At 39.1% G+C, this 25,881-nt stretch overlaps 1 protein-coding gene across 1 annotated transcript; it reads right to left on the reverse strand.

The window, feature by feature from the left end:
- Window positions 1–25,369, reverse strand: LOC308232133 (uncharacterized protein F13E9.13, mitochondrial-like; the record flags this gene model as incomplete). Its single annotated transcript, XM_080638181.1, has 6 exons — window positions 1–191; window positions 6,163–6,290; window positions 8,439–8,589; window positions 16,649–16,829; window positions 24,209–24,291; window positions 25,297–25,369. The coding sequence occupies 6 exons, from the start codon at window positions 25,367–25,369 to the stop codon at window positions 1–3; spliced, it is 807 nt and encodes a 268-aa protein (XP_080494307.1).
- Window positions 25,370–25,881: the final 512 nt, after the last annotated feature.

Below are 25,881 nucleotides of genomic sequence, written 5' to 3' on the forward strand. Positions count from 1 at the left end.
TCATTCTCTCAGTTTACATATGTGTTCCATAAATTTCTTTACTCGGTCAGGATCAACAGCATTTGCCCAATAACCTTCCTTCTTGAAATGCGAACCAATTATTAGAGCATTTGCATCCAAGTAATTCCTCACATTCTCCAGAGTCACTCCAGACCCAACCAGCACAGGAATCTTCACAGTATCTTTAACCTCTGAAAAGAAGAAAACCAAAATTAGGGTTAAGTCCATCTTCGAAACTCTACCAAGACTTTAATTTACACAGTTTTTCAACAATAAAGTTGAAGATCAAGAAAATAGTGATCATGGTATTTCATACTACTTCTATAGAATGAAACAACTTCTCTAGAAAAAAAAACTCCTTTAGCTCTCACTATTTTGTAAGATACAAAAGTTGGGTCTCGATACCATACCTGTACCCCTCTTTATTCTCAGGGAACAAGATTTAACCAAAATTAAGTTGAATTGGCTGGCAGAGAATGTACTGCATTTTACTATAGTCCCCTCATGAATTCATCTTTACTCCACATCCCTGGTAGGAAGAGATGCTAGATGCAGGAAGTTTTTGCATAGCACTTTTACTTACTGTGATTGTTACCATCATGCTTAGAGGCTTCGTTGTGCTTGAGGTACTACACCTACACAGATAGGAGCTATTGTTTACTACTGTGGTGCAGTAGCACCCAGTATAGATTCCAGGCAAACCATATTTATTGCCTTGACAAAGTATGCACGGGAATGACTGCGTAGGCTACTATGCTACGTGTGGAGTCTCAACACTGTTCTCCATTTCCCTCACCTTAAGAGATGTCATCACTTCCCCAATCTTCCCATATCAAAATATAGCTACAAGAATAGGATACCATTCTTGTTTTGATTTGTCATATCAACTCAGATTCTTTCTTGCAAGTCTGGTGAGAACATTAGAGTGGCAGAACTATTCAGCAGAGCTGTGCTTATTACAATTCTTCCGTCATCAGTTTAAATCACAATAATGGTAATTGGACTGGTGTGTATTTCTGCCAGGTACCCTTGCTGAATTTATGCTATGTTGACAAATAGTAGAAGATCTTCAGTTAAGAAACAAGAGCAGCCTTATTCACAGGGAAAAGGAGTGTGTCCTCTACTTCATGATAAATTTCAGGGACTCAAAAGTCGGAAAGCAAGCAGCAGTCATATAGACTACACTGATAGCTCCAGAAAGCAAAAAATAATACTGATAAAGACTACTTTTCTCTCTAGGAATGGTAATGGAACAAAAAAGCTCTTGTTGTTTTCTATATAGAACATACGTTACTTTATCATCTGACCCTTTACCTGGCTCCAAAAGGAGAAATAAACAAAAATATCAAACAGGGCTCAAAATATTTCAGAACCCGTTTGTCCCTCACACACAAGGTGGATGCCAGTGCATGGTTCACTGTGAAATGCATACATTCCAGAAGACCTGGCTGTGAGGATATGGATCTATGGCTCAGCTACCACAGTTTCCATTTTTTAGAATAAAACCAAAAGGGGATGGCTGTTTTAAGCATGGAGAAGTTACCCATAGATACAAGTTATTTAAGAGTATTTTCTGCAGAACTTGGGTCAGTACTAGCCTTGGAAAAAGAAATATAAATTAAAAAAATATCCCAGTCCAAGAATTACTGAGCATCCTTCTCATCCTCTCATTTCAAACTGACCATTCTAGAGTTACTTCTAGGACTGGATGCTTCATCCTTTAGAGAAATGTTGTGAGGCATTATTTCTGACCTTTAAACACATATAAATTACCTTAAGGGGTGATAAACTGATATAAGATGGTCAGAGCTTGAGGTAACTGGAGAAAGCACATATGCAACATATGCAAAGTCTGCGTCAAAACACACTGTTTAAATGAAGTTTCATCAGCAGCCTTACTTATTAATTATGCTTCAGGGAAGACTAATTATTTATCACCTTCCTGCTTAACTGAAGAAAGGGGATCAATTAAAATGCTCTTGAATCTCTTTTTAGGTCACATGACCTACCATTTTTCCATGCAGGAACAATAACTCCTTCTTACAAATATTTCAACACAAAAATAAAACCATTCTACGCAGCCCTTATTGAAAACTTTAAATAAATCAGATGGATCATGCATATATAATTCGAACTTCAGTTATTTTTACACGTATTTTTTACTCTTATAGTCATTCTGCTTACAGGAACAAAATAATTAAATTTTCGTTATTTACAGTATGATTACTGAAATCCTGTTCTAGAAAAATCACAATACCTATATAGTATCTATGTGCTCTCAGAAATATCACATCTGCTTTACATAGATGCCAATGCATAATTAAAGTTCTACAACTGGCCAAAGGTGCGTGCAACAGCACTTGTATACTGTATTCCTAAGGGAACTGCATTCCAAGTCAATATTTGTTTTTAGGACAAGTGCATAAGGCACATTAGCGGTAGTCATTTTATAATTATTTCATATTGCCAGGAAAAATTAAGAGCCAAATAATTAAACAGAGCATGATCACTTGGGTGTAAGACAGTCAGGTAGCCCTAGCAGAGAGGAAAACCCAGCAAAACCTGAGACTGTTGTGAAACCACAAAAACCCCACAGCTTTCCAAAGGAGCAAGGTATCCAACTCCTGTTGTCATCCATACATGGCACATGGAGCCCACACACACCTCCTGAGCTGCAGGTTTATTCAAAGTGACTATGTGAGGAATGGCAATGAGAGTGCTCAGTCTGCAATGAGACTGAGGCACTTAATTAAGTATGCTACAGATGGTACTTCTAAGTCATTTCCAAGCACATCAAGGCCTAAAGTTGATTAGTACAAGGTGATTTGTCTATTGGCTGGGTTAATACAAATTCTAACTTGTAAAAGAAAATAAAGCAACAGCAGTTTGATATGCTTTTGTACGGCAATGTTCAGTCACTGTCAAGATGCCTCTAAACACAAAGATTTAAATCTTTCAGCTTTCTTGCCTTTCTTTTCCTGAGTATATATATATATATTTTTTTTTTTTTTTTTTGACACAAAGAGAGAAGGAGACAATTTTTTGATGTTACAGTAACAAGATCCTAAAGTTTACAGAACTTGCACGTTTCTCTATTTCAGCAAACTGTAACTAGAGGGCACTGTGCTCTTTCTTGTGACAGTACATCTGCAGGCATGTCTTTAATAAAATCAAATATAGTAGTGCTTGGTTGCAAAGCACAATGAAAGCATTTGAACTATGGTATGCACAAGTTACATGAAATAAAGGCCAAATGCTCCTAGCTTGAAAACAATGGTGAAGAGCAGCGTAAAAATAAGCACCACTGTGCCAATAACTTGCTCGACTACTCCTTTTAACAGCTTTTTCATATGCAGTAATCACTGTACCGTACACAACGCTATGTTTATGGTAATGCTCCACTGAAACACATTTTTTTTAATTCAAATGACTGTTATTAAATCTGGGGCTTACAAAAAGCACTGATCAGACTCACATCTCTTGTTTATTTCAAGAGTACCAAAAAGGCAGCAGCCTCTATTTTGACCTAAATGTATCATCAGAAGGTGAGAGGGTGAATCAGCCTTGATAACCCTTTTATGAACAATAACTAAGGAGGTGACAGTCACAGCCAGTTGTTGGATTTCTTGCTGTACCCTGTTTGCCAGTGGTTACTCAGTTGAGGCCATTTGCTCTGTTTAAAGAGACAACTAAGCAGTCATTATGCAAAGATTTAGTCACTTAAAATACATACTGGATGCAAAGCAGGTATTTCAGCAGTTATATCCAAAGAGAAAACCTGATAGATTACCACACTCCAACCAAAGAATGTTTCAGAAGGTAGAAACTGGAACAAACTTCTATAACCTCTTGAATGAAAATATGGTTTATTAATTAATTGTAATTAAAAATGCTCAGCTATAGTTCCTGCTCCTTAATAACCTGAAGTCTGATTCTTAGACCTGGTACTACATCAACCACTGGTGCCCTGGTATACCCTGCCAGCCTCTGTGAAGGGCAATGCTGATGGTTGCCTATAAGAAGGCAGCGACACAAGCTACAAAATCCTACATAACACTGTTTGGTGGTTTGACAGGGAAACACTCATTTCCCCCCACCCCATCACAAATCAGTCAATTCAACACAAAGACACAAAGGCAAAACCACTCTTATATTACCGCACAACAAAGCTGAAAAGAAGACATGACAAAAATCTCGTCCGTCTCTTGGTTCTGCTTTCAAGAGATGCTTTGCAGTGTGATGAAAGGTGCCCAATTGTGTGTATCATCGTAACACAGCACTTCCAGAGCTGCATAAATTCGTGAAAAGCAAAATTTCACTCACATCAACACCAGCTTTGTAGACTGCAGATCTGATTCCTTTTAAGAATCTGCTGACACAGTTATGCCTAATTTGTCATTTCCTTATACCCCGGAATACTGATTTTTAAGTTCTTCTCTTAACTGTTTTAAGCCAACATCATTCTCATGAGAGGGTCTGCTAACATCCAGAGTGCTGTGACCTAAGTTAAAATAAACCTATGATCTTCAGACTCTTGTTTTCATAGCACAAATCCAAACTCAAAATTAATGTGTGCATTTCATTACAACTGCCAACTCTGATTCATTTTGTTCTTTGGACCCACAAAGAGAGCAGGACAGACTGACATGTTTATTCACATAGAAGAAAAGCAGAAGCCATGGTGCTATTTGTTTGGCGTCCTGTGATAAAAAACCTTTGGACCTGGAGGTCAGGTTTTGCTCTTTGATGCAGGAAATGAATGGAGGTTGCACATGCATATGTGAAAGCAGAATTTAACCCAGGATTTTGTCCTAATAATTTTTTAAAATTATTTAATCTGCATCGAGAGTGATGGGAGCATTAATTGCAGACAGGGATGAAGCTTATGATTAAGGAAATTTTGCAGTCTCTAAAATAGGCCTAGCTCTCAGGTCACCTGTTTCATGTATCATTTCTAGTTTTCTATGCCAAAAGCCTCAACTAATTCAAGAGCTCAGTGTTCACACCAACCCATCATTTTAACATTGGTGACTGAAGCACAGCCATTTGTAACCCATTATCTGGCAAAAAGTTTAACCTGTGAAATAAGAATCCATTTTGACAAGTTCAACATTCATTTTAAATGCTGTTAAACACACATGATATAGACAAAAATCCTGAAAACACTTAATGATTTCATGTTATTTCAAAAGATGTTTGAGGCCCAGGTATCTATGGCAAGTAAAGTATGTTTTTCACGCCAATCAGTGAACATAAGTTGACTACAATACACTCTGCACTAGAACTTCAAAACATGACAAGTTAAAGCATGTCAGCAAAAGTAAACCCTAAAAAAAATAAACGACACGTTCTATTTTACGTAGACAGACCCTCGAATTCAAGAGATTAAATTAAAATTAGTGATGAAAATTAAATGCCACCATGACAGAACTTTAATTCCAGCATGGGAGCAATCCAATTTCATCACAGCTCAAACTTATGCCAATAGAAAAATATGAAGAAACTTGTAACACTTTGGAAAGGGTAACAACTTGGGTCGAATGACCCTCCTTTGACAAAAAGTCCACACCATTTAAAAAATATTTTGATGCAATATCTGTGTATCTACCAGTGAACCTGTACTCTCTGAAATCTTCCAAGCAGTACTTCCCTTGGTATTACTGATCAGAAATGTTGCCTTATTGAAATTCCCCTTTTCTTTCAGGACTTGAATTTCCATTGTGAAAGATAAAAATGCCTTATTCTTCAATGGAAAGAATTATAGTTAGGTATTTTTCTAATAGGGCTATAAAGAAGCTTTTTCTTGTAGGAAGACTTGTTAGAAACAAAAAGTTGTGGGGTTTTTTTACATAGTTTAATGGACATTTTTTATATTTTCTTTGTATTTAAGCCTCAGCATCATTCAGTGCTACAAAGGCTTGAAATAATTCTCATTTTCATCCCAACAAATTGTTGTTTAGAATCACAAGACAGCCAATCTGAATAGCACCTCAATCACATAAGTTCTGCTGTATCAAACCAAACCCAACAGTGAGAGGTTTTTTTCTTGCCTCTTCTCTTTTTTTCCTTTTTATCCCTTATGAAACAGCAGATATATAGATTTCTTTCTACATTAATCCATATTTACTGCCCATTGTCTTACCTTTGTCTGACAGCTCTCACCTTTCAGCTCCTGGGGATCTGCGGGCAGTCCAGTGGCTGTGCCAGTCAGTATAACCCCATCAGCCAGGAAGAGCTCAGCAGCCAAAGCGGTCTGGGCCACACTGACATCCGCCGTCAGAGTGTGAGCACTGTCAACAGCATGAATATACCCTGTGGTTACTGTTGGCACACACGTTTGTTATTCACCTTGTTGAATGTTCAGTCTAACTGTATTTCTTCAACTTTCCTGCTGTCAGAACAACCAAAGGCAAGCTTTGTGAGAGAGGGCAAGCATACTGTTTTAAACTGGGAAGTAACACCACAACATGAACAAGAAGAAAAAAACCCAACCTTTTCCATCAGGGAATTGTAATTGATCTGTCTATCGTTCTGGGTCTCCTGTCTCTAAAGAGTTATTGCTGAGTGTGAACTACCAAGTGTCAATTGAGACAGCTGCTTACATGTCGAGCACCTGTATTTCAGAAGTGTTGAGCACACAGAGCTCTGACTTCAAGTGGGAGTTATGGATGTGCAGTCATTCATAAATCAGATTCTGTTGCTAGAACAGAATTAACACCCTCCATTTTACCAAGTCCAACTAACAGCAAGTATAGTTATTACCTATGATTTAATCACAGGAATCATCTTACACAGCAGTTGCAAACACCAATTACCTGCAACCTAGCTTTTCAACAGCAGTCTTTGATATATGGGTGATGCACTTTGTATGAAACCTGTAGCAAAAGCAGCTTTTAATTTAAACAGTTCTACACTTTGTAAGAATTCCAGCCATTGCTGGTTCAACAGCTGACTTTGTTGTTTCAGTATTTACATTTAAGTAGAAACCAATGGCTACGGCTGACATGTTGCACTGATGAGGGGTGCTGGAGACAACCTCTTTCCTGGATCTGCCTGGATGGACAGTACTCTTGGGGGGGTCATGCTCTGGCGATATTCAGAGGCAGCATATATGTGCAGTGTGATGGATGGGAAAGGAAGTACGCTAACTCCCTTTCTGCAGCTGGAGAAAGGCAGAGTTAACTAATAAACACATACAATGAGATTGAAATGAGGCTTAAGAGTAATAGGCGCCCTAAAACTAGCACATGGAGGGTAGCCGTAACACAGCAAGTAGACTACAGAAATAGTTTCTGCCCATTTAAAGAAGAGGAGGCTAGCAGCTCTCAGTGGCAGGCACATTTTTCTACATTAGAAAGCTCAACCAACATGTACTTTAGCATTCCCTTTTCAGCTTATGAATCTGCCTGAAACAAAAACATCTTTTCCTTTATTCAAAAGCAAACCCTTTGAACAACAGGAAGTATAATCCAAATATCAATTCATCAATTGTCAAGACAAAGAAAAAGTCACATGATGGTATCAGGTTTATTTTAGAAAAAAGTCTAATGCAATGTATTTTTATTCATATATACATATATCTTTATACATACAAATCGTTAGAAAGAAACCACTCTGAAAGGACTGTAAAAGCTTAATTTGGCCACTCTGCATTGTTTCCATTCTACTTTGAAATTTATTACCTGTTTATTAGGTTTTTAAGATCTTCCAGACTTGGTTATTCTCATGATTACCACATACTACACACAAACATTTTAATTAGGTTATTTAGCATGTATAATACATAACACTTGAGCAGTTCTTCTGGGAGAAAAAAAACAAAGAGTGACATCTAAATAGCTGAAAGTACCAGGTGACAGTTATGATAAAGTATCAGCAGAAAAGAAACTGGATTCATCTGTCATAAGTTCTTTCTGTTTGATAATCATAGAATATAACCCATACATAGACAGTGCTGATTTAAGTAGAAGAAACCAGTATTATTGGCAGGAAGGAGAAAAAAGAGAATGGCTCTTTTTAAATGCCATAATATTGTGATTTGGATGCTTTTATATGGCAACTGCTTGCATAACTAAAAACAACCTTGTATGCCTAGCCTGCAGAAACAAAATTTGTTTAAACATAACAGGCAAGTATACAAAATCTCACCTAATACCAGATGCAGACCTTTTTTCAGTCTGCATTTATAAATCTTGAAGGTTAAACAATGGCAAACTTCACAGATGCAGCAACATGGAGCTAACAGGTGCACATTCATTTTTAAACATAATAGCACATAATGACCCGAATAGCACAGCAAGACCTTGCTTGATCAATAAAGTTCTCCCTATATCATTAACTTTCCTGACACTAAATAAGCATCTAAAAAAAAGAAAAAAGTTTAGAAAAATAAAATCATTATTACATTCATATTTACATAAAATATTGCTTAGTTTTACCTATGTTTCTTTTTAATATCAGCAAAAATCTGAATATTCTCTGCTCCAACTTGTTTTCTGTATCGTAGCAGGTTACCTGCACAGGCATTTATAATCCCTTCATCAGCAACATGAGAAAACACAAACCCTTCAGCACGGATAAAATCAAGACCTGAAAAACACAAAATTAGCAATATCTTAGCTAAAACTGAAGCCTGAAAAACAGAAATTCTAAACCCAAACAAAACTCAACCTGACTGCCCCTCTTATCTAATCCTAACACAAGTTGTTCCATAAACTCTAGGATTAACCAACCTTGCTTGTCCACATATTTAAATTTCACATTTTTTATTTTCACCGATATTATCTCCAACTTCTTTCCATCTTACTGCCTTCAACTCTCACCTCCTGCACAGTGACCACCAGTTTTCTCCCTACTTCCCACATTTTCCTTCTCTTTCCCTTCCCTTATCAGTTTGTCCCTGAGAAGAGCCAGCCGCACACCCTGTCATAGAATAATAGAATAGTTAGGGTTGGACAGGACCCACTTCTTGGTGTGTGGGCATGTGCCAACAAAGAAGCAGGTAGGTCAAAACACAGCTCTTCAATCTCAATGATGTGTCTTCTCTCCGAAAGAGTCATTAACTTGGGTCTCTCCCCTCTTTCCAGATTCTTCACTGTATTATTTCTTTCCCAACATCTATTTCACTAAATACACCTGAAGTTGCCCATCAGGTCAAAAAGTATCAAGAGTATGGGCAGAGAGGAATAGCGTTGTCTTCTTTCTTTAGGAAAATGGGCGAGAAACACAGCCTATATTATTATATACATTATATAAAACCTCCATCTGAATGTATCTTGTTTTATCTACACAGCACCACATCAACAAATTACTTCTAGAGCGCTGCCAAAGGTACAAAAAGATAAGGTATGGCAGGAGTGAAACGTTTTCCACTCTACTCCAACCATCAACTCTACTATGTCTATGGTTTACACCATATTAAATTAATTTTTTGCACTAGGAAGGTTTCGTGGGATGGATACCGAAAAGGAAGATTATGAATAGCAATGACTTCACAGACCATTCATCTACGCTCAGGGACACAGCCTTGAAATATCTCTGTGTTGAAATCCTGAAGCCTTGGGCCATGGTGCAGCAAGCCCACAGCTGTGAGACACCAAGATTGAATTCTGACTCCCTTATTGTATTCCCCTCTTTCTCCAGTCTTTCATAGCCTTGAAGTTTATTTCACCTGTCACTTAACACGTGTAAAAGCTCTGCATTCATCTTGTCTTTTGCTGTTCTTCCAGTATGCTTTAGAGGTCTCTTCCAAGCCCTTCTGAAGCTCTGCTGCTGCTCCAGCTTTGGAGTCAGCTGCACGTTTAATTAGAGCTGACATCATCCCAAGGAAATGAATGCATGTGAAAGCAGCCATCAAGAATGCAATCCCACCCACCAGAGAACTGCTTCGGCAACAGAGGCCTCACTTTAGCACATTTCAAATACAAACATAAATGATCTTTAAAATGTATTTACCAAATGACAAGGTGCCTGTTTATTTTATAATTTCAGTTTCATTCCAAAAGCCCTGAAGTTGCAGAAACAGAAGCTTATGCCTGATAGAGAAGAGCCTGTATTGCTTAGCAACACAGAGAAGAAACATCAAGCTAACAAGAAACATCACAGATGGATGCCAAATCAAACGCAAGCTGTCCTGTGCCTTGAGACTAGTGAGTGAAAGGCATGGATTACACTCAGGATCCAAAGACAAGAGTGTACCACAAGTATAGTTACAAGTGCTAGTAGATGTTGGGTAATAAACACACTGCAAATAGCTAGACTGAGATTTCTGCATCTAGGAAAGCAAGCTATAGGTTCTATTTCTATAATACTGCATTGTACAGCACAGTTCAGAGTTATATAAAATGACTTCTCTAATCATAAGACTGTTGATGAGTCTAGAGATATGTTACATTTTCCCAGCAATCAATGTCTAACTCAAAACAGGGGCTATTCACAGAGTAATTTCATTTATTGAAGTCACTGCTTACATGTTGTTTGTTGATGTTTGGTTTGTTTTCCCTTAACTTAGTAATTTAAGACTTTCTGCTAAACATTAGGATTGTTTACATAGTTTAACAAGGCTGTACTCTTTATCTGGGTTTTTGGAGGCTATGAAAATACAAACTTTAACCAAATGTAATGGGTACAGACACCAAATCATTACCCTATGAAGCCATAATCAAATCCCATTAATGAATTCATTCTTGTGCTCATAAAATTGTGAGAATGATACTATTGCTTACTTTCACATTTGGCAAGTTGAAAAGTAATAGCCGTTGAATAGTTAACAGACAGTCCTATTTCTGACTTATGTGGGAACAAAGCAATTTTGTCATCTCACTGGAAAACAAAACCAGGAAATTTCCAACGAAACCTAATAAACAGAACTTCAAGACTGTATTAAGAACATGTAAATCAAATAACTATCTGCGGCAGGGTCTGCTCAAAGGACTAAAGTTTGTCTCTTTTTCACAAGTTAGTGTTAGTCCACTTAATTTAGTCATATTTAAACACCTTTACCTAAACAGCTGTGAAGGTCTAACTATAGAGAAAAGCTTTATTTCTTCTTTTTTATTTTCCTTCCTATGATAATTTATGATGGGGGGGGGGGGGAGATAGACTGAAACACTTCTTTTGCTGGGTAAGAAAATACTGCAAGATGGAGTTGATGGAAGAAACATCCATCTTAAATGCTGCAAATGTGCATGTCACTGCATTTTAACAGCCCGAGACAGTGAATTGGATGCAGCCACTGAGAAGCACTTTCTCAGGTATGTTCCTTCTCTTCAGTTGTAAAGTCAAAAGGAGCTGAGAGCAAGGATTTACTGTTTCACAAAGATGGGATCCAGCCTCTGCTCCTGGTTGTTGTTGAAATTTGGACTTCAGGCAAACATCTTTGCCTTTACATGAAGGCAAGATGCTGCAGGTTAACTTTACTGGTGGTATCTTGTTTTATAGGTACAGTAAATCTTGGCTCCCAGCTCTTCTTACCTTCCTAATGCAAAAAGAATTGGAAAGACTAATTTTATGGTGAAAATGAAAACTCAGAGGAGTATCAACTTTGGCTGCTATTGATGCTAAAGGCACACAGTCTCCATGCTGTGAAGACCCTTTGCTACTCAGGACATAGTCTTGCAGCAGCTCCTTCCACGCTCAGCATTGCACCATGGCACCCACAGAAGCTCCCAGGAATGCACACGCCTGCTGCAGTTCTCAACTTTGCTGCCTCTGTGCCACCACAGCATTACTAATCATAGAACAGTTAGGACTGGAAAGGACCTTAAGATCATGAAGTTCCGCCCCCCCTGCCATGGGCAGGGACACCTCACCTAGGCCATGTCACCCAAGGCTCTGTCCAATCTGGCCTTAAACACTGTCAGGGATGGAGCATTTACCACTTCTTTTGGCAACCTGTACCAGTGCCTCACCACCCTCACAGCAAAGAACTTCTCCCTTATATCTAGCCTGGACTTCCCCTGTTTAAGTTTAAACCCATTTCCCCTTGTCCTATTGCTACAGTCCCTGACGAAGAGTCCCTCTCTGGCATCCTCGTAGGCCCTCTTCAGATATTGGAATACTGCTATGAGGTCTCCGTGCAGCTTCTCTTCTCCAGGCTGAACAGCCCCAACTTTCTCAGCCTGTCTTCATATGGGAGGTGCTCCAGCCCGCTTATCTGACATGGACAAATATTTTTGAGTTGTGACAATGACGGAGGGAATCAACCAGCAGTGGTAGTTTAAAAGAAAAACACAAAAGTAGTATACAAGTCTGTCCAATTCTATTCCACCTTAAACAGTATCATCAGCTGCAGCACATGAATTCCCATGTAGGATATATCTGCTGGTGGGTGAGGGAAAGCAACAATCTCAGACAGCAAAACTGTATTTATAAGAGACATGGAGATATCTGGGTACCTGGGATATCTTCTGATATGAAGTCTCACTTAATCAGCTATCAACTGTGTCATTATCACTGATGAAGACTAATTCAGAACTGGGATTTCAGTAACATAATTCTTAAAGGAGAAAAGGGCAGTTTCACAGTCAGGTGGAGGTGCAGTTGGACTAGATGATTAAGTCCTTTTGTACTGAACTATTCTAGATTTATAAGATGAGAGAAGATAAAACTTACAGACTGAGCCCTCATTCATGCAAAGTGTAACACAGGCTCATCCAGGTGTAAGGAAGCAGCGCCCTACAGCAGACCCTACAGTCCTTGCTCCCAAGACCCAGACTGAAGCTCTGAATCTCCACAGAGTCAAGTAGTGAGAGGTAACTGGAATACGAGTGTTTCTGTGCATCGCTATGGAAATACAGCCCTGGGGACTGTTTTATGCCTGGAAGATCAGCAGATGGCCAGGCCAATATTCTGCAATGGCAATTTTTCTTGAAATTAACTTTGTCTTTGTTAGGTTAATGATGGGCCAGTTATCTATTTCTTCTTAATCACTGCTACATGTTGGTAATGGAGAGCATGCAGAACGTGCAAAATAATAAAGGGAGTATCACCAGCATATACTCCCTGTAATAGAAAGGCTTGGCATCTCCTTTGCAAAGGCTTACACAGATGGTTTAGAGCCAAGAAAACATTTCACTAATGCAAAAGAAAACACAGATATCAGCTTGAAGGCTTGTGGGCAATTCCTTTAGACACAACAGTCCCCTCTAATATAAAGCAAACAACAGGAGCCCAGGTAAATAACACAATGGTTAATTGCAAGAAACAAGACACACTGATAAGAAAGAAAAGCCAAACACTGTGCCTAAATCTGACCCAGACTCAGTGAATATATTGTGGCCATTCCTGAGCACTGAGAGATGATAAGTAATACCTGCTAAACAAAAATAAATAAGGGAGCACTTTTATCTCCTCTACAAACGCTCACAGAACCTGCTTATATACATCATTCTGTTTCAAGCAGATGTAGTTAATTAAATCAGAAACTACAAACAGGAAATTATACACCTCTAAAAACCACATGGAACACCTGTTAATAATGAACCAATTGAAAAGTAACTGTACAAATTCTGACTTGCTTCTCCACAAAGAGTATTTTAGGAAAGAAGGAAGATAATACAGGCTTTGGAGGATGTCATTAAAATAAAGTATTAAGTAGTGTTGCTTTTTTCTGAGAATAAGTATTTGAGATTAAGGGGATTCCAGTAAAAAATATCAATACAAAACTGTACTATTCTGTGTTGTCTCCATGGTTTGTGGCCCATGGCTCCGTAGCGAACATTAGTGTATTTTAAATTAAAATGTCTACATTAGAAGAGTGAAAAGTTGAGTGGCAGAGAGCTTTAATATTAAAGAAGGTGTGGCATGGATCTCCCCCACTATTTGTATGTATAATGACACTAATTTTTGAGAGGCCTAATGTTGCCATATTTGCCTTTATGAACAGAAAGCTTTCAACATAACCTCTTGAAGTCAGAAGGGAAAACAAAACAACAGGCACAACGACACCCTGCAGCAAGGCCCAGGGCCAGAGGAACCATGGCCCACCAGATTGATGTCCTTGGGCAACCGCGTCCTGGACCCCCTGTGCTGGACTTGGTGTGCTGAACCAAAAGCATGCAGCACTGGAGTCTGCAATAACCTTCTGGAGTGGAAAGGCTGTTGGCAACAACTGTTTTGGCTGGACAGTTGTTATTTGATTACATGAGAAATTGCTTGCTCCTTAGAAGAGTGAAGACACAGCAGTTTTCTTTTCCTCAAGATCTCCCTCTATTTTCCTATCATTGCCCCACACTTCTGAAGAACCCAGCAGAAACATGCTTTTGCTGGCATTCCTTCCTTTAGGTGCCTAGTTGAATAAATAAATGCCTCCTAAAGAACCAAAATAAATAAATAAATAATCTCTCAGCCTTCTCAGATGCCTCATCTCCTGATGTATTACTGTTATTTTCACATTTATGCAGTACCTTGTCAATATGCTAGGAAAATTCAGTAATTTCATCTGTTACTATTTGGCTATCCTCAACAGGTTTATCAGCATAACCACATGTTGCTGATGTTGAGCTTCTTCTAGTAACTCTGTATACTTCTGACTTCTTTCTCCCTTTACAAAATAATATCATTACCTTCACGTAGGGTTTTTTAGCTAAACCATCTTCAAGTATTTTTTCTAGTGAAAGCATGCAGGGCTTACTTTACTTTAGGGCACAGCTACAGGTTGGGCAGAGAAGAGATTCAGAACAGCTCTGAAGAGAAGGACTTGGGGGTGTTGGTCAATGAGAAAATGAACATGAGCCGGCTTCAGTGTGTGCTCGCAGCCCAGAAAGCCAACCATATCCTAGGCTGCATCAAAAGGAGCGTGACCAGCAGGTCGAAGGAGGTGATCCTGCCCCTCTACTCTGCTCTCGTGAGACCTCACTTGGAGCATTGTGTGCAGTTCTGGTGTCCTCAACATAAAAAGGACATGGAACTGTTGGAACAAGTCCAGTGCAGGGCCACGAGGATGATCAGGGAACTGGAGCACCTCCCGTATGAAGACAGGCTGAGAAAGTTGGGGCTGTTCAGCCTGGAGACGAGAAGGCTGCGTGGAGACCTCATAGCAGCCTTCCAGTATCTGAAGGGGGGCTATAAGGATGCTGGGGAGGGACTCCTCATTAGGGACTGCAGTGACAGGACAACTTAAACAGAGGAAATTTAGATTGGATATAAGGAAGAAGTTCTTTACTGAGATGGTGGTGAGGCACTGGAATGGGTTGCCCAGAGAGGCTGTGAATGCTCCATCCCTGGCAGTGTTCAAGGCCAGGTTGGATGAGGCCTTGAGTGCCATGGTTTAGTGTGGGGTGTCCGTGCCCATGGCAGGGGGGTTGGAACTAGGTGATCTTAAGGTTCTTCCTAATCCTAACTATTGTATGATTCTATGAGTAATAGCCACCTATTATAACTGTGTTGACATTAAAGTCACTACTAAGCTGCTACAGAACAACTAGTCAAAGATTTCCTACCTACAAAGCAGCACTCAGTTTACTACCATTTTGCTTAAACTGATTTTCTTTTCTTTTTTGCTTTCCTGCTCAGTGAATTCGAAACAATCATTTTTAGAGAAGTGCAATGCATTCAACACAGGCCTTTCCTAATGGTGTTCTGCAGTTACAGAGCAAATAGTGCAGAACAGCAGCAGAGCCGAGCAAACCCCAAGATTTCCACATACTCTCTCCTTCATTAATAATTGCTGAGAAGTACGAAAAATACATTGTTCCCACACTATTTACCTTATTTAGTGATCAGTTTTGCTCCTAAAAGGAAACAAAGCTCACTAATGGTTAGACTATTGCTTTTAAAAATGTGTAAATATTTTTGCAAATGCCTCTGTACCTCAAATATTCTACATGCATACAATTCCTAAAAACTAAAACTGAATTTGTTAGCATTTTTGCTTTAGGTTTTTATGTAGGTTTTACTGCAGCAATAAATAGTTGGTTTTGTCAGTTTCCCAAGTGGCTGGATACCTTGAAAGCGGCAACTTACATAGTACAAAGCCTTCCATATTAAAACAGACTCCATATCTTTAAATCATGGAATGTTACAAATAACTAAAACTGCTTCAGCAAGCAGCAGGAGCACAAAGATTAGCAAGTCTAGGATTCATGCAATAAACATAGATTAATTTATATTTAATTTCCCCAAACGTAATATAATTTTAAGTAGTTTGGCTAGCTATACACTCAATTTTTTGTTATTACATAAAAACTTAATTCCATCCATTCATTTAAAAAAAGGCAATGAAAACTTAGTTTTAATGGATAACAGTAGCAGCAACAATATATAATCAGATGCTGATATAGGATGCTTATCCACAGTGGGTTAAATTGATCCTTAAATATAACTTCACTGAAGTAAATAGAGTTACAGCAAAGGTGGCTTTTAGACATGAGTGGGTTTAAACTAATCATTATATTTAGACACGTTTCACCTAGTAAGCTGCGGCAGTGGCCTTGGGATTTTTTAGCTGCCTCCAACTGAAGCAGTGCCCAAGTACCATCGATTATAATCAAGCAGGCATTTTTCTCAAAACCTAATTTCTGCTTTTTCAGGGTACAGTGAGCTTTTCATGTCTCATTTTTCATGGTATCTATGTTAGTACAATACACAATTTGCACAGAGTAAATGCCACAGCAAACAACAGTAATAACTGACTAGTCATTTCTATTACCTGCGGCAAGAGCAACAGCTATCGCCTGTTGATTTGCAGCACACAGGATCTGGGCACCCAGTGCGAGATGGGGGCAGGTTTGTCTCACTGCAGCACTAATGACTGTCATAGCTGCAGTTACTTCAGGCCCAGGAAACACCGTGTAAGGAAGATCATGCATGTTTTCTACCATCAAGCCATCCTGGAGAGATTATTATAAAGAAATACGATTAAACTGGAAAAAAGGAACTTAAAAAACATGGCTGGTTTACCATTATGCTGTTCTGTATTAAAAGACACAGGCGTTTAAAGGTTTTCCTTCAAAGGAAGAATTGTCTACATTAAATTGTGTTGATGGATATTACCATTTTTAAAAGTGCTTTCATCAACAGCATGGTATTTGCAGGGAAATCATGAAGAGAAATAAATGTCATTTTAATTATATATTCATCAATTTGGTTTCTTTTGATCCATCCTAAAATGTGAACTATAGGTGAATGAGTTAAACCTTATACCTCATTAAAAACAGTGTAAAGTCAAACTTCAATTATCCAAGTGGAATATAGGATATTGAGTATGTTTGGATAATGGAGGATGTAGAGATAATCAAGGCAATTTCCAATTAAATTAATGTCAGAAAATGTGTTATTTTTGGTAAATAAAGGATTTTTTTGTTTGACTATTACTGTATCTATTTGCAGTGTTCCTAATACTATGGTTTTAACTATAGACATTTCTCTCATTCCAGATTCAGAATTACTTGAAGATATTGCTATTTATTATCTACTACACTGCTCACTCCACACAAACATACTCTTATCAAACAACTGAGTGATTAAAAAATACTCCGCAGATATAATTCATGTGATTTATTGAATATCTTGTACTTTTCTAATCATTGTATAGTATATACCAGAAAGTTTTCAACAACTGCAAGTCATATATAATTTTGCCAAGGACTAATAGCAAAAGTATAGCCTTAAAATATATTTCAAGTCTGATGTTCTGCATTTGCAGAGAGGATGTTAAAAGAAGCTAGACATTTCTCACCAGCTTCAATCTAAATATAAAAAAAGTCTAATAGATTAATTGTACATATAGAAAACAAATTCCATGCTCTCTGGAGTTCTATCACACATCTTAATCCTTTAAAATGAGAGCTTTATGTTTCAAGGACATTGTAACTGAGCCAGAATAGAAAGAACAATGTTTTAGAAAAAAAACCTAAAACAAACCAACTAGAGATTAGAGAAAGAAGTTTTGTTAATAATAACATAGAGAATCAGGAAGGGGGAGGGGGGGAAGATTCCTATTTAAGAAAAAACTTTCATATGTAATGGTTCTTTAATCTTTGTTGCAGTGTAGAAGCTCTTTTGGCAGTAAAAGATAAGACAGTATATAAAATGCAGTCAGCATTTAATGGCTGAATTACCAAGTGAGCTACAGACATGATAAATAAACACCTAATATGGAGGATGAGAATAAGAGAGTGGAAGTGAGTGGTGAAACAACATAGTCAGACTGAGCACATGACCCACATGCATTCAGTGCATGCATTCAGCCACCTTCAACATATGGCTTACAGCTGAGTATTTAAACACCCAAATGCATGCTACCTTAAAAACAAAAGGACACAATCGATAATGAAAAAAAGCAATCTAATATGAGCACCCAATGTTAGACCTATGCACTATTTGCTACTGTTCATCAGCATATTGAATTACAGAATTCCAGTCCCAGAAAACCTCAACTAGGCAACGGAAAAACAGATATGACAACTAATCAAAACATCTGCCTTGATTTTGTTTCTATGTCCAATTCAACGTATAGTTTAACATCCACACTTCTCTACCTGTGACGGAAGGTAGCCAATACAACAAAGATGACAACCAGTCTACAGAAAACCCACAGTATTTTCAGAAATGGAAAAAAAAAAAGGAAAAAAATCACAACCTTTTAGTCTGTTCCTCTGGAATGAGGTCACAACTGTTCCAACAAACCTGAACTGACCAAATGCTGTTGAAACTCAAGTGCAGTTACCAAATCCTTTGTGGTACCAACAGAAAGAGAAATCCCTTGGCCTTTTGTCCTCTGTACACAAATTTATTAGGTCAGTCTAACCAAGAATGCAAAGTTGGTCAGCAGCACTATTTGGCAAAAGGATTAATCTAAACCTATACTATTTTAGCAAAACAAAACTAAAAAATGCAATGATCCCTCAAACCCAGGTATTTTTCTTGAGACCACAGAACCTAGAAGCCCTTGGTGCTTGGCTTAAGTATGCTTTGCTAGGCAGACTTGACTAAAACATGGATATCTATGAAACTCCAAGCTTATCAAAAGGGCAAGGAGATAGGGTCTGCAAACCAGCAGCTTTCAGGCAGTCAAGAATCAACCTCAACAGGACACACAAGAAGAAAGACACCTGGGAATGGGGCTTCAGACGCTCAGCTCCTGAAGAGCCATGCTAGTAGCAGGAAAAGCAGAACAAGCTCACAGAATTCCACAGAAATTCCACAGTAAAACTGAGCTTTCCGTTCCTTGCTACTACTTCAACAGTTCAGGATTTGCATAAAGCAAATTATACCATTAGATTAATGAATTAATTAATTTTAAAATTAATTAAAAACCTAAGACATGCTACTGTGCATGTGAATTCTAGTTCAAAATGCAGGCATATGGGAGGATTCCAACATTCCTCTCTTCTGCCTTGAACTTGCTATATTCACTTTTCAGCAGTTGTTGCTTCCTATGGCCTCAAGGCCCACAGTTACAGTGAATATTTTTAGTATTACTTTAATAATGTCTTATTCTTTTCGTACCATCCAATAGACTCTGTTCTTTTGCATATTATATTTTATTTAATTAAAAAAAGAACAACATACGTTCTGCAATAGTGAGAGCTGAATTACAGATGCTTTAACTCAGAACTTTCTTTCATATCTTACATAAAAATAACACCACAGATTTCTGTGTTTACTGAATTGATATGTATATAAAACAGACTTCATTACTATCAGGCAGCTAATTAAAATTGTGGAAAGAAAACAGTTATGCTGAATTCAAGTTCTTGGAACTTAATCTTACAGTGCAGAAGTTGGTGGGAACAGCTACTGTATAACACTCTCCAAAGCAGAATTTACTTGGATAATAAAAGCTAAACTCTAGCAAATACCTTTTGTGTTCCTTTTCTATTGAATATTATGATTATTTAAGTGTTGCTTATATATAATGGCCTCATTATAAACAATTCTCAAATGATATATTTTCTTTTTACTTTGAATGACTTCTGAAGTGCTATATATGTGTGCAAAGTGCCTCTTGTATCAGAGCTAGCTACTAGAAAATAGGTCATTTAAATAGCTCTCTGATTTTATAGAAAAATAATTTCCATAGCTTTATTCCACTTATAGAAATAACCTCTTAAAGCACTTCAGCCTCATACACACATATCACAGCAGAAAAGCCTCAAATGTAGTCACAACACTATAAACCACAAGTATCACACAAAATCACACAAGCTTTAACTCAGTATCTACCTAATGCAACTTTTACCTAGGACAAATTTAATCTCAGTGTTTCCCTTAACAGAAAGGTCTTGCCTACAAACACATGCATACCAACACAAAACTTCATAAATCTAAAACAATTATTCTTTCCTCCAGGAAGAAAAAGGGACTACACGTTACACTATAACCATCATTATGTAGGCTCAGACGTACACTAAGATAATCGCAGCCTTTCCCACCACCACAGTCATGTGCTCCTTATGAAGGAAATCAGGTGCCTTTGTAAAGTATTTATGACCTGTGTCACAGCACAGCTTTGTAGCTATTCCTTTGAAAATTCTATCTCTAGAACAAGAGGCTATTGCTTTAATAGACATAATTAGATATATTACTAAGCAATTCTCCTGCATATGATCCAATGGCTGAAGCATCTCTCCTATGAAAACAGAGTTCCTATGAGCAAGCTGGGCTTGTTCAGCCTAAAGAGAAGGCTCTGGAGACACCTTATAACAGTCTTCCAATACCTAGAGGGGCCAACAAGAAAGCTAGAGAGGGAATTTTTACAAGTGCAATTAGTGACAGGACAAGAGGGAATGGTTTTAAATTGACAGAAGGGAGATTTAGATTAGACATTAGGAAGAAATTCTTCCCTGTGAGGGTGGTGAGACACTGGCACATGTTGCCCAGAGAAGCTGTGGCTGCGCCATCCCTGGCAGTGTTCAAGGCCAGGCTGGACAAGGCCTGGAGCACCCTGGTCTAGTGGAAAGTGTCCCTGCCTGTGGCAGAGGGTTGGAACTGAGTGAGGTTTAAGGTCCCTTCCAATGTAAACCAGTCTGTGATTCTATGATATACCATAGGAAGTATTTGTCTATTTTATTCTACTGTAATACAGCTAAGATTTGAAATGTTAATCTCTGTAATTCAAGTTATAACTACCTACATGTTTCTATGCAGAAATAGTACTTTATTCTGTTATTAAACAGAATATTATGTTATTATTATCTCAACTGTTATTAAACTCTAATTTGAATCCCAACTCTCATTGTAGTTATAAGAGTAATAGGGTTGAAACTTTTCTTTTTTTAATCAATGTAAAACATGTACCAGCAAATCCCATTCCAGTTACAAAGACAAATGAAGCATCAGGAGCATGAGCACTGGTAAAAAAAAAGCAAACCAAAATTTTGTGTGGTAAGAAGCACCACAATATTTGCAATTCAATATAACTTTATGATTAGGGGATTTTAGAGATAGTTTTATTTGTGTATCTCTAACTGTCTTTAATGTCAGCTACTCAAGTAGCTACAGCTAGATCAGAGCAACTAGTAGTAAAGTGATCTATTTCAATGAAATTAGAGGGAACTTGTGCTCTATTTTCTGGCAACTAAGAAGCATCAGAGACTGAACAGTATGAATAAAAGTTTACTTGAATATACATTTCGCATTTGTCTTAAGCAAAAGCAGATACAAATTGGAGGGATCATAATGCCTCATAGCTTGCTGCTTATAAAATCTTGCCTAGGGAATTTCATTGTTTAGCAACACAAGAGTACAAAGCATATACACTTTGAGCACAGATGGCTTCCTAACTGAGCACTCACTTGTTTTCATTACTGTGCTGTAATGTCACAAATCTTTCATATTTATTATGTTAAACTGCTAATGTGCCAGACAAGTCACCTTTTTCTGAAAATACTAGGATTTATCCAAGTGAGTGAGCATATTGAGTGAGCAAGACCATATACTTTATTTGTAAATGTTAGCACAAATTCAAGCAATTTGAGAAAATATGTAAACATCTAGTTGTGGCAAGATGGTTACTTATCTTCCAAAAGATTTGGAAATACTGTCATTAGAAACATCTGTGAAAAAAACCTGTAAGTTTCTAGCTATTCTTTCACAAGAAAAAACAGACAGCTTAACAGATCACTTGAGATACTGAGGGGTAAACCCAAATATATTTCTATTACATATGCTGGATAGTTACTTTGGAAGAGCGCTGATCTCTGTTCAAAAGCCAGGAATCTCCTGAAAGTACCTATCATGAAAACTTACTTTTGTCTTAAAGTACCATGAAAAAATAAACAAATAAATTGCAGAATGTGTTAGGCAGCTATACTGATATTTATGGATGCTTACCTGATTATTTCTGACCTTTATGGCACTAATAAGGAATTGTGGAGTGTGGAATGTACACTGATGTTCTTGTGACTTCTACAGCAAATAGACTAAGCATAACTTCAAGCCTTGAATTTGTCCAAATGTGCAGATAAATGACAGTATTCACCTTATTTGTCCTACCCAAGAGTTATGCTTAAAAATACATTCAAGTTTGGAGACTGCAATGCGGGAGGAAAAAATGTAAACCAGTTAGACCTGGAATAGCAAAATTTATTTGAACTCTTGAAAAGACAATAATGTATAAACTCCAAATTAAAATTCCACGTTACAATGGATTTTAAAATTGTCTTAAAATTGTTCCAGCTTTGTGCATGTCAGCAGTGAAAGTAACTGCTTCTGTACCCTCCCTCACCTTTACTTATACTTGGTGTTTTGTACTTGCTGATAAAAGTTTTGATGTGCAATTAGTATGCAAAGAAATGGGTAAAAAAGCACTGAAACTTGAGGCAATGGCTTTACAAATTAGAGATCACTTGTATAACCACTTCCTCTAACACAAGAAGACAAAGACTAGTACTTGCCAATCTTCTGATGTAAATCAAATCACATTATACCTGATATCACGATGATACTGTAACTGTAAAGTCAAAGTATAAAGTCATGGTACAGAATACAGAGCTATTGCACACTTGTTCCTTCAGGCACAAAAAGGAAGAAAACTTATTCATCCTGTACAATTTGCAGTACGAGATTATTCTAACTGGGCAGCCATCTTGTACTTGCCCATCTGATTCACAAGCCCAACTATGTAAACATCATTCTTTCACACTGATGTTTATCCTTTAAACAATTCCCAGGATTCTTCCTAATTTGCTAGCTCTCTGCCCATAATCTACTTCATGTGACTTGTCTTGCGTTATGATCTTGGTCTTCTATAATTTAGACTAAGTTCTTACATTCAATTTTGTTCAGTCTCTAAAGTCTCACGGTAACTTACACCATTAAAAATGTTTCAACCAGCTTGTTAAAGTTTTGCAGGCAACAACAGCCCAGAGCTGTGGCTACTTGTTCATTTAAGATATCTTTCAAACATTGGACATTAGGACATCACCTTACCATGCCAGAAAATGTGCATAATACTGTACACCCAAAGACTGGTGCAATGAAATGTTTAAAACATATCTGACATTCCAAAAGTACATGTTAAAATCTATTAACCAATGAAAATTACTATTCCACTTTAGGTACAGCGGCAATTCAGTCAGTAGTACTTGCCCTGACTTGCCTCTCACTGAGACTGGCCTTTTGGGTCTTCTCTTCTAGATGTGCAAATTTGGCACACTTTCGGTCAAGGGGCTTGAATAGAAGGGTCAGTGAGCAGAAAAGCTCCTAAGCTTACCTCTTAGTTTTTATTCCCTGAATAATCTGTGGTGTTTTGGTACAAACACAAGTATGGGGCAATCCTGCAGCCTGCAAGTGACTGAGATATGCCATGCCTTGGCTGTGTGCGCAGCATGCCTCCATGACTTCATGAAACCAGAGTACCGCACAGAGCTAAAAATACAGTGGCTTGTCAGACTGGATAATGAAGGGTTCTACAGCCAGATACCTAGAAGGCCAGCGACTATCCATGTTGTAGTCAACATTCCTTTTTTTCTTTCTCCCTTAAATTGACTTGATTCTTAGAAACTGATGATAATCCAACTGAAGCAATTCGAATTACACAGTTTGAGTCTAAGCTTTTTCAATTGTTTTGGGTGCATGTGATGCTTATTTTAAGTTTTGTAATCAATGCCTACTTACGATATTGAAATGAAAGATGTGGATTTAAGCATCTTCCTAAACTGTGTTTTTTAAGACTCTTTGAATTATAGACTCAAACAAAAATATTGCCTATGCAGAAGCAGCTTTGTGTAAATGCTGCCATAGGAAGGAGGAACCCAAAACTTACAACTCCAGCATTCTTGTAAACTTCTGCCTCTTGACAAGCTTGATCAACGATCTGGGTCAATGGAAGAGAACTTCTTGGTGTTCCTGCAAGAGTAATGCTGCTTACTCAGGGTGTGCACAAACCAAAATCACATACAGTAACAGCTTTCAGGTTAACTATAGAGATTGGCACACTGAAATAGCGAGAAATAGGATAAACTCGCTACAAGGTTGCTTATGACATGCCTTAGTGGCATCTCTTTTCCTTAGCTGAACTTGTCAGGTCTGCTGTAACTGTTCAGCTCCTAAATGTAATTCACAAAGTTGATAAATACCTGCTGTAATCTCTTATTGTACCAGATCTGCTCTTGGGTTGTTATTCCTGTATTTTTTATAGATTATCCTGCATTAGTGATGTTCCATGCAATATAGTCTATGGCAAGACCGACCTCTAGGTCTGCAGAATACCTGTGCTAAACACAAGTCAATTTAAAATTACATACAGTTATCTTAAACTCTAATCTGCAAGGTTGATTGTATCTGAACTTTGGTGTACGTGCTTCATAGCAGAAATGAACACACATGGATTTTGCAGAGTTCAGTGAGTTTCACCTAAGAACAGCTCCAAAGCCTTTTCTGATACTTGGACTTCTAAAGCTGGGCACTGAGAGTCTGAAATGGGGACTGTGAAGAGCTCTCTGGCAGCTTGGTTACATGGTCCGGTTTCACAGAAGGGTGGCCATACTGCCTGGAGCATGCTGCTGGGAAAATGTGGAGCTTGGTGAGCTCTGGGCACCAGCTTGTCAAGGGGATCTGCAAGAGCTCTACCTGACATCTGGTAGAGCTGTCCCCTGTCCCAGCCCCCCTTTGCGTGATTTTATAACCATTGCCTCCTCAAACGTGGCTCACCAAAACCACCATGTGCTGCTCCCTCTCCTCCTCACACAGGAGTGCCTCCTGCCTCTGCTGCTGCTGGAAAGGGAGAATGCACAAACCTATGGTACTTCATGAGGGGCCCGGGGCGGCGGCCTAATGTTCCCGGGGGAGCGGGCCCTCTTCCGGGCTGCAGCCGGGCTGACAGGTACCGCTGCCGAGGGCGCCGCCGCTCACCTGGCAGCGCTCCCACGTGCACCACCCCGACGACCGCTGCCTTCAGCCGCCCAAAGAGCCTGGTCAGCAGCATCCCTGCGGGGAGGGAAGGAGAGAACGGATCAGGGCCGATAGGGGAAGGGGGAGGGCAGGCCCCAGAGGCGGCCCGCCTCTCGCCGTGGACAGGCCGGGCCCGTTCCCTCTCGCGGACGGCGCTGCCCGGCCTGCTGTCACAGCTCCGTTCCTTCCGCTCCCCGCACCTTGGGTCACCTCACCCCGTTACCGGTATCCACCTGCGGCGGCCCTAAGCGCTTCTGCCGCTTCCGCGTCGGTGCCGCCGGCCCCGCCCCCGGCCCCGCCCCGCCCCGCCAGTCCTGTCGCGGGGTCCCGCGGCGCCCTGTGCAGCTCCTTGGGTCCCGCCGCCGCGCCCCGCCGCGCCCCCCTGCAGACCCCGCCCCGGCCGTGCTTCAGAGCCGAGCGCGGGGCCACGTGTGCGGGCGGGCGGGCGGGCGGGGAGGCGGCCCCGCGCCGCTCGTTTAAATGTCCCGCTCGGCGCGGGTTGCGCTGTGCGTAGAGACGGGAGCGGCCGCGCCGTGAGGCAGGAGG

Source organism: Psittacula echo (genome assembly GCF_963264785.1).
Source record: "Psittacula echo genome assembly, chromosome: Z".
NCBI classification, from domain to species: Eukaryota; Metazoa; Chordata; class Aves; order Psittaciformes; family Psittacidae; genus Psittacula; species Psittacula echo.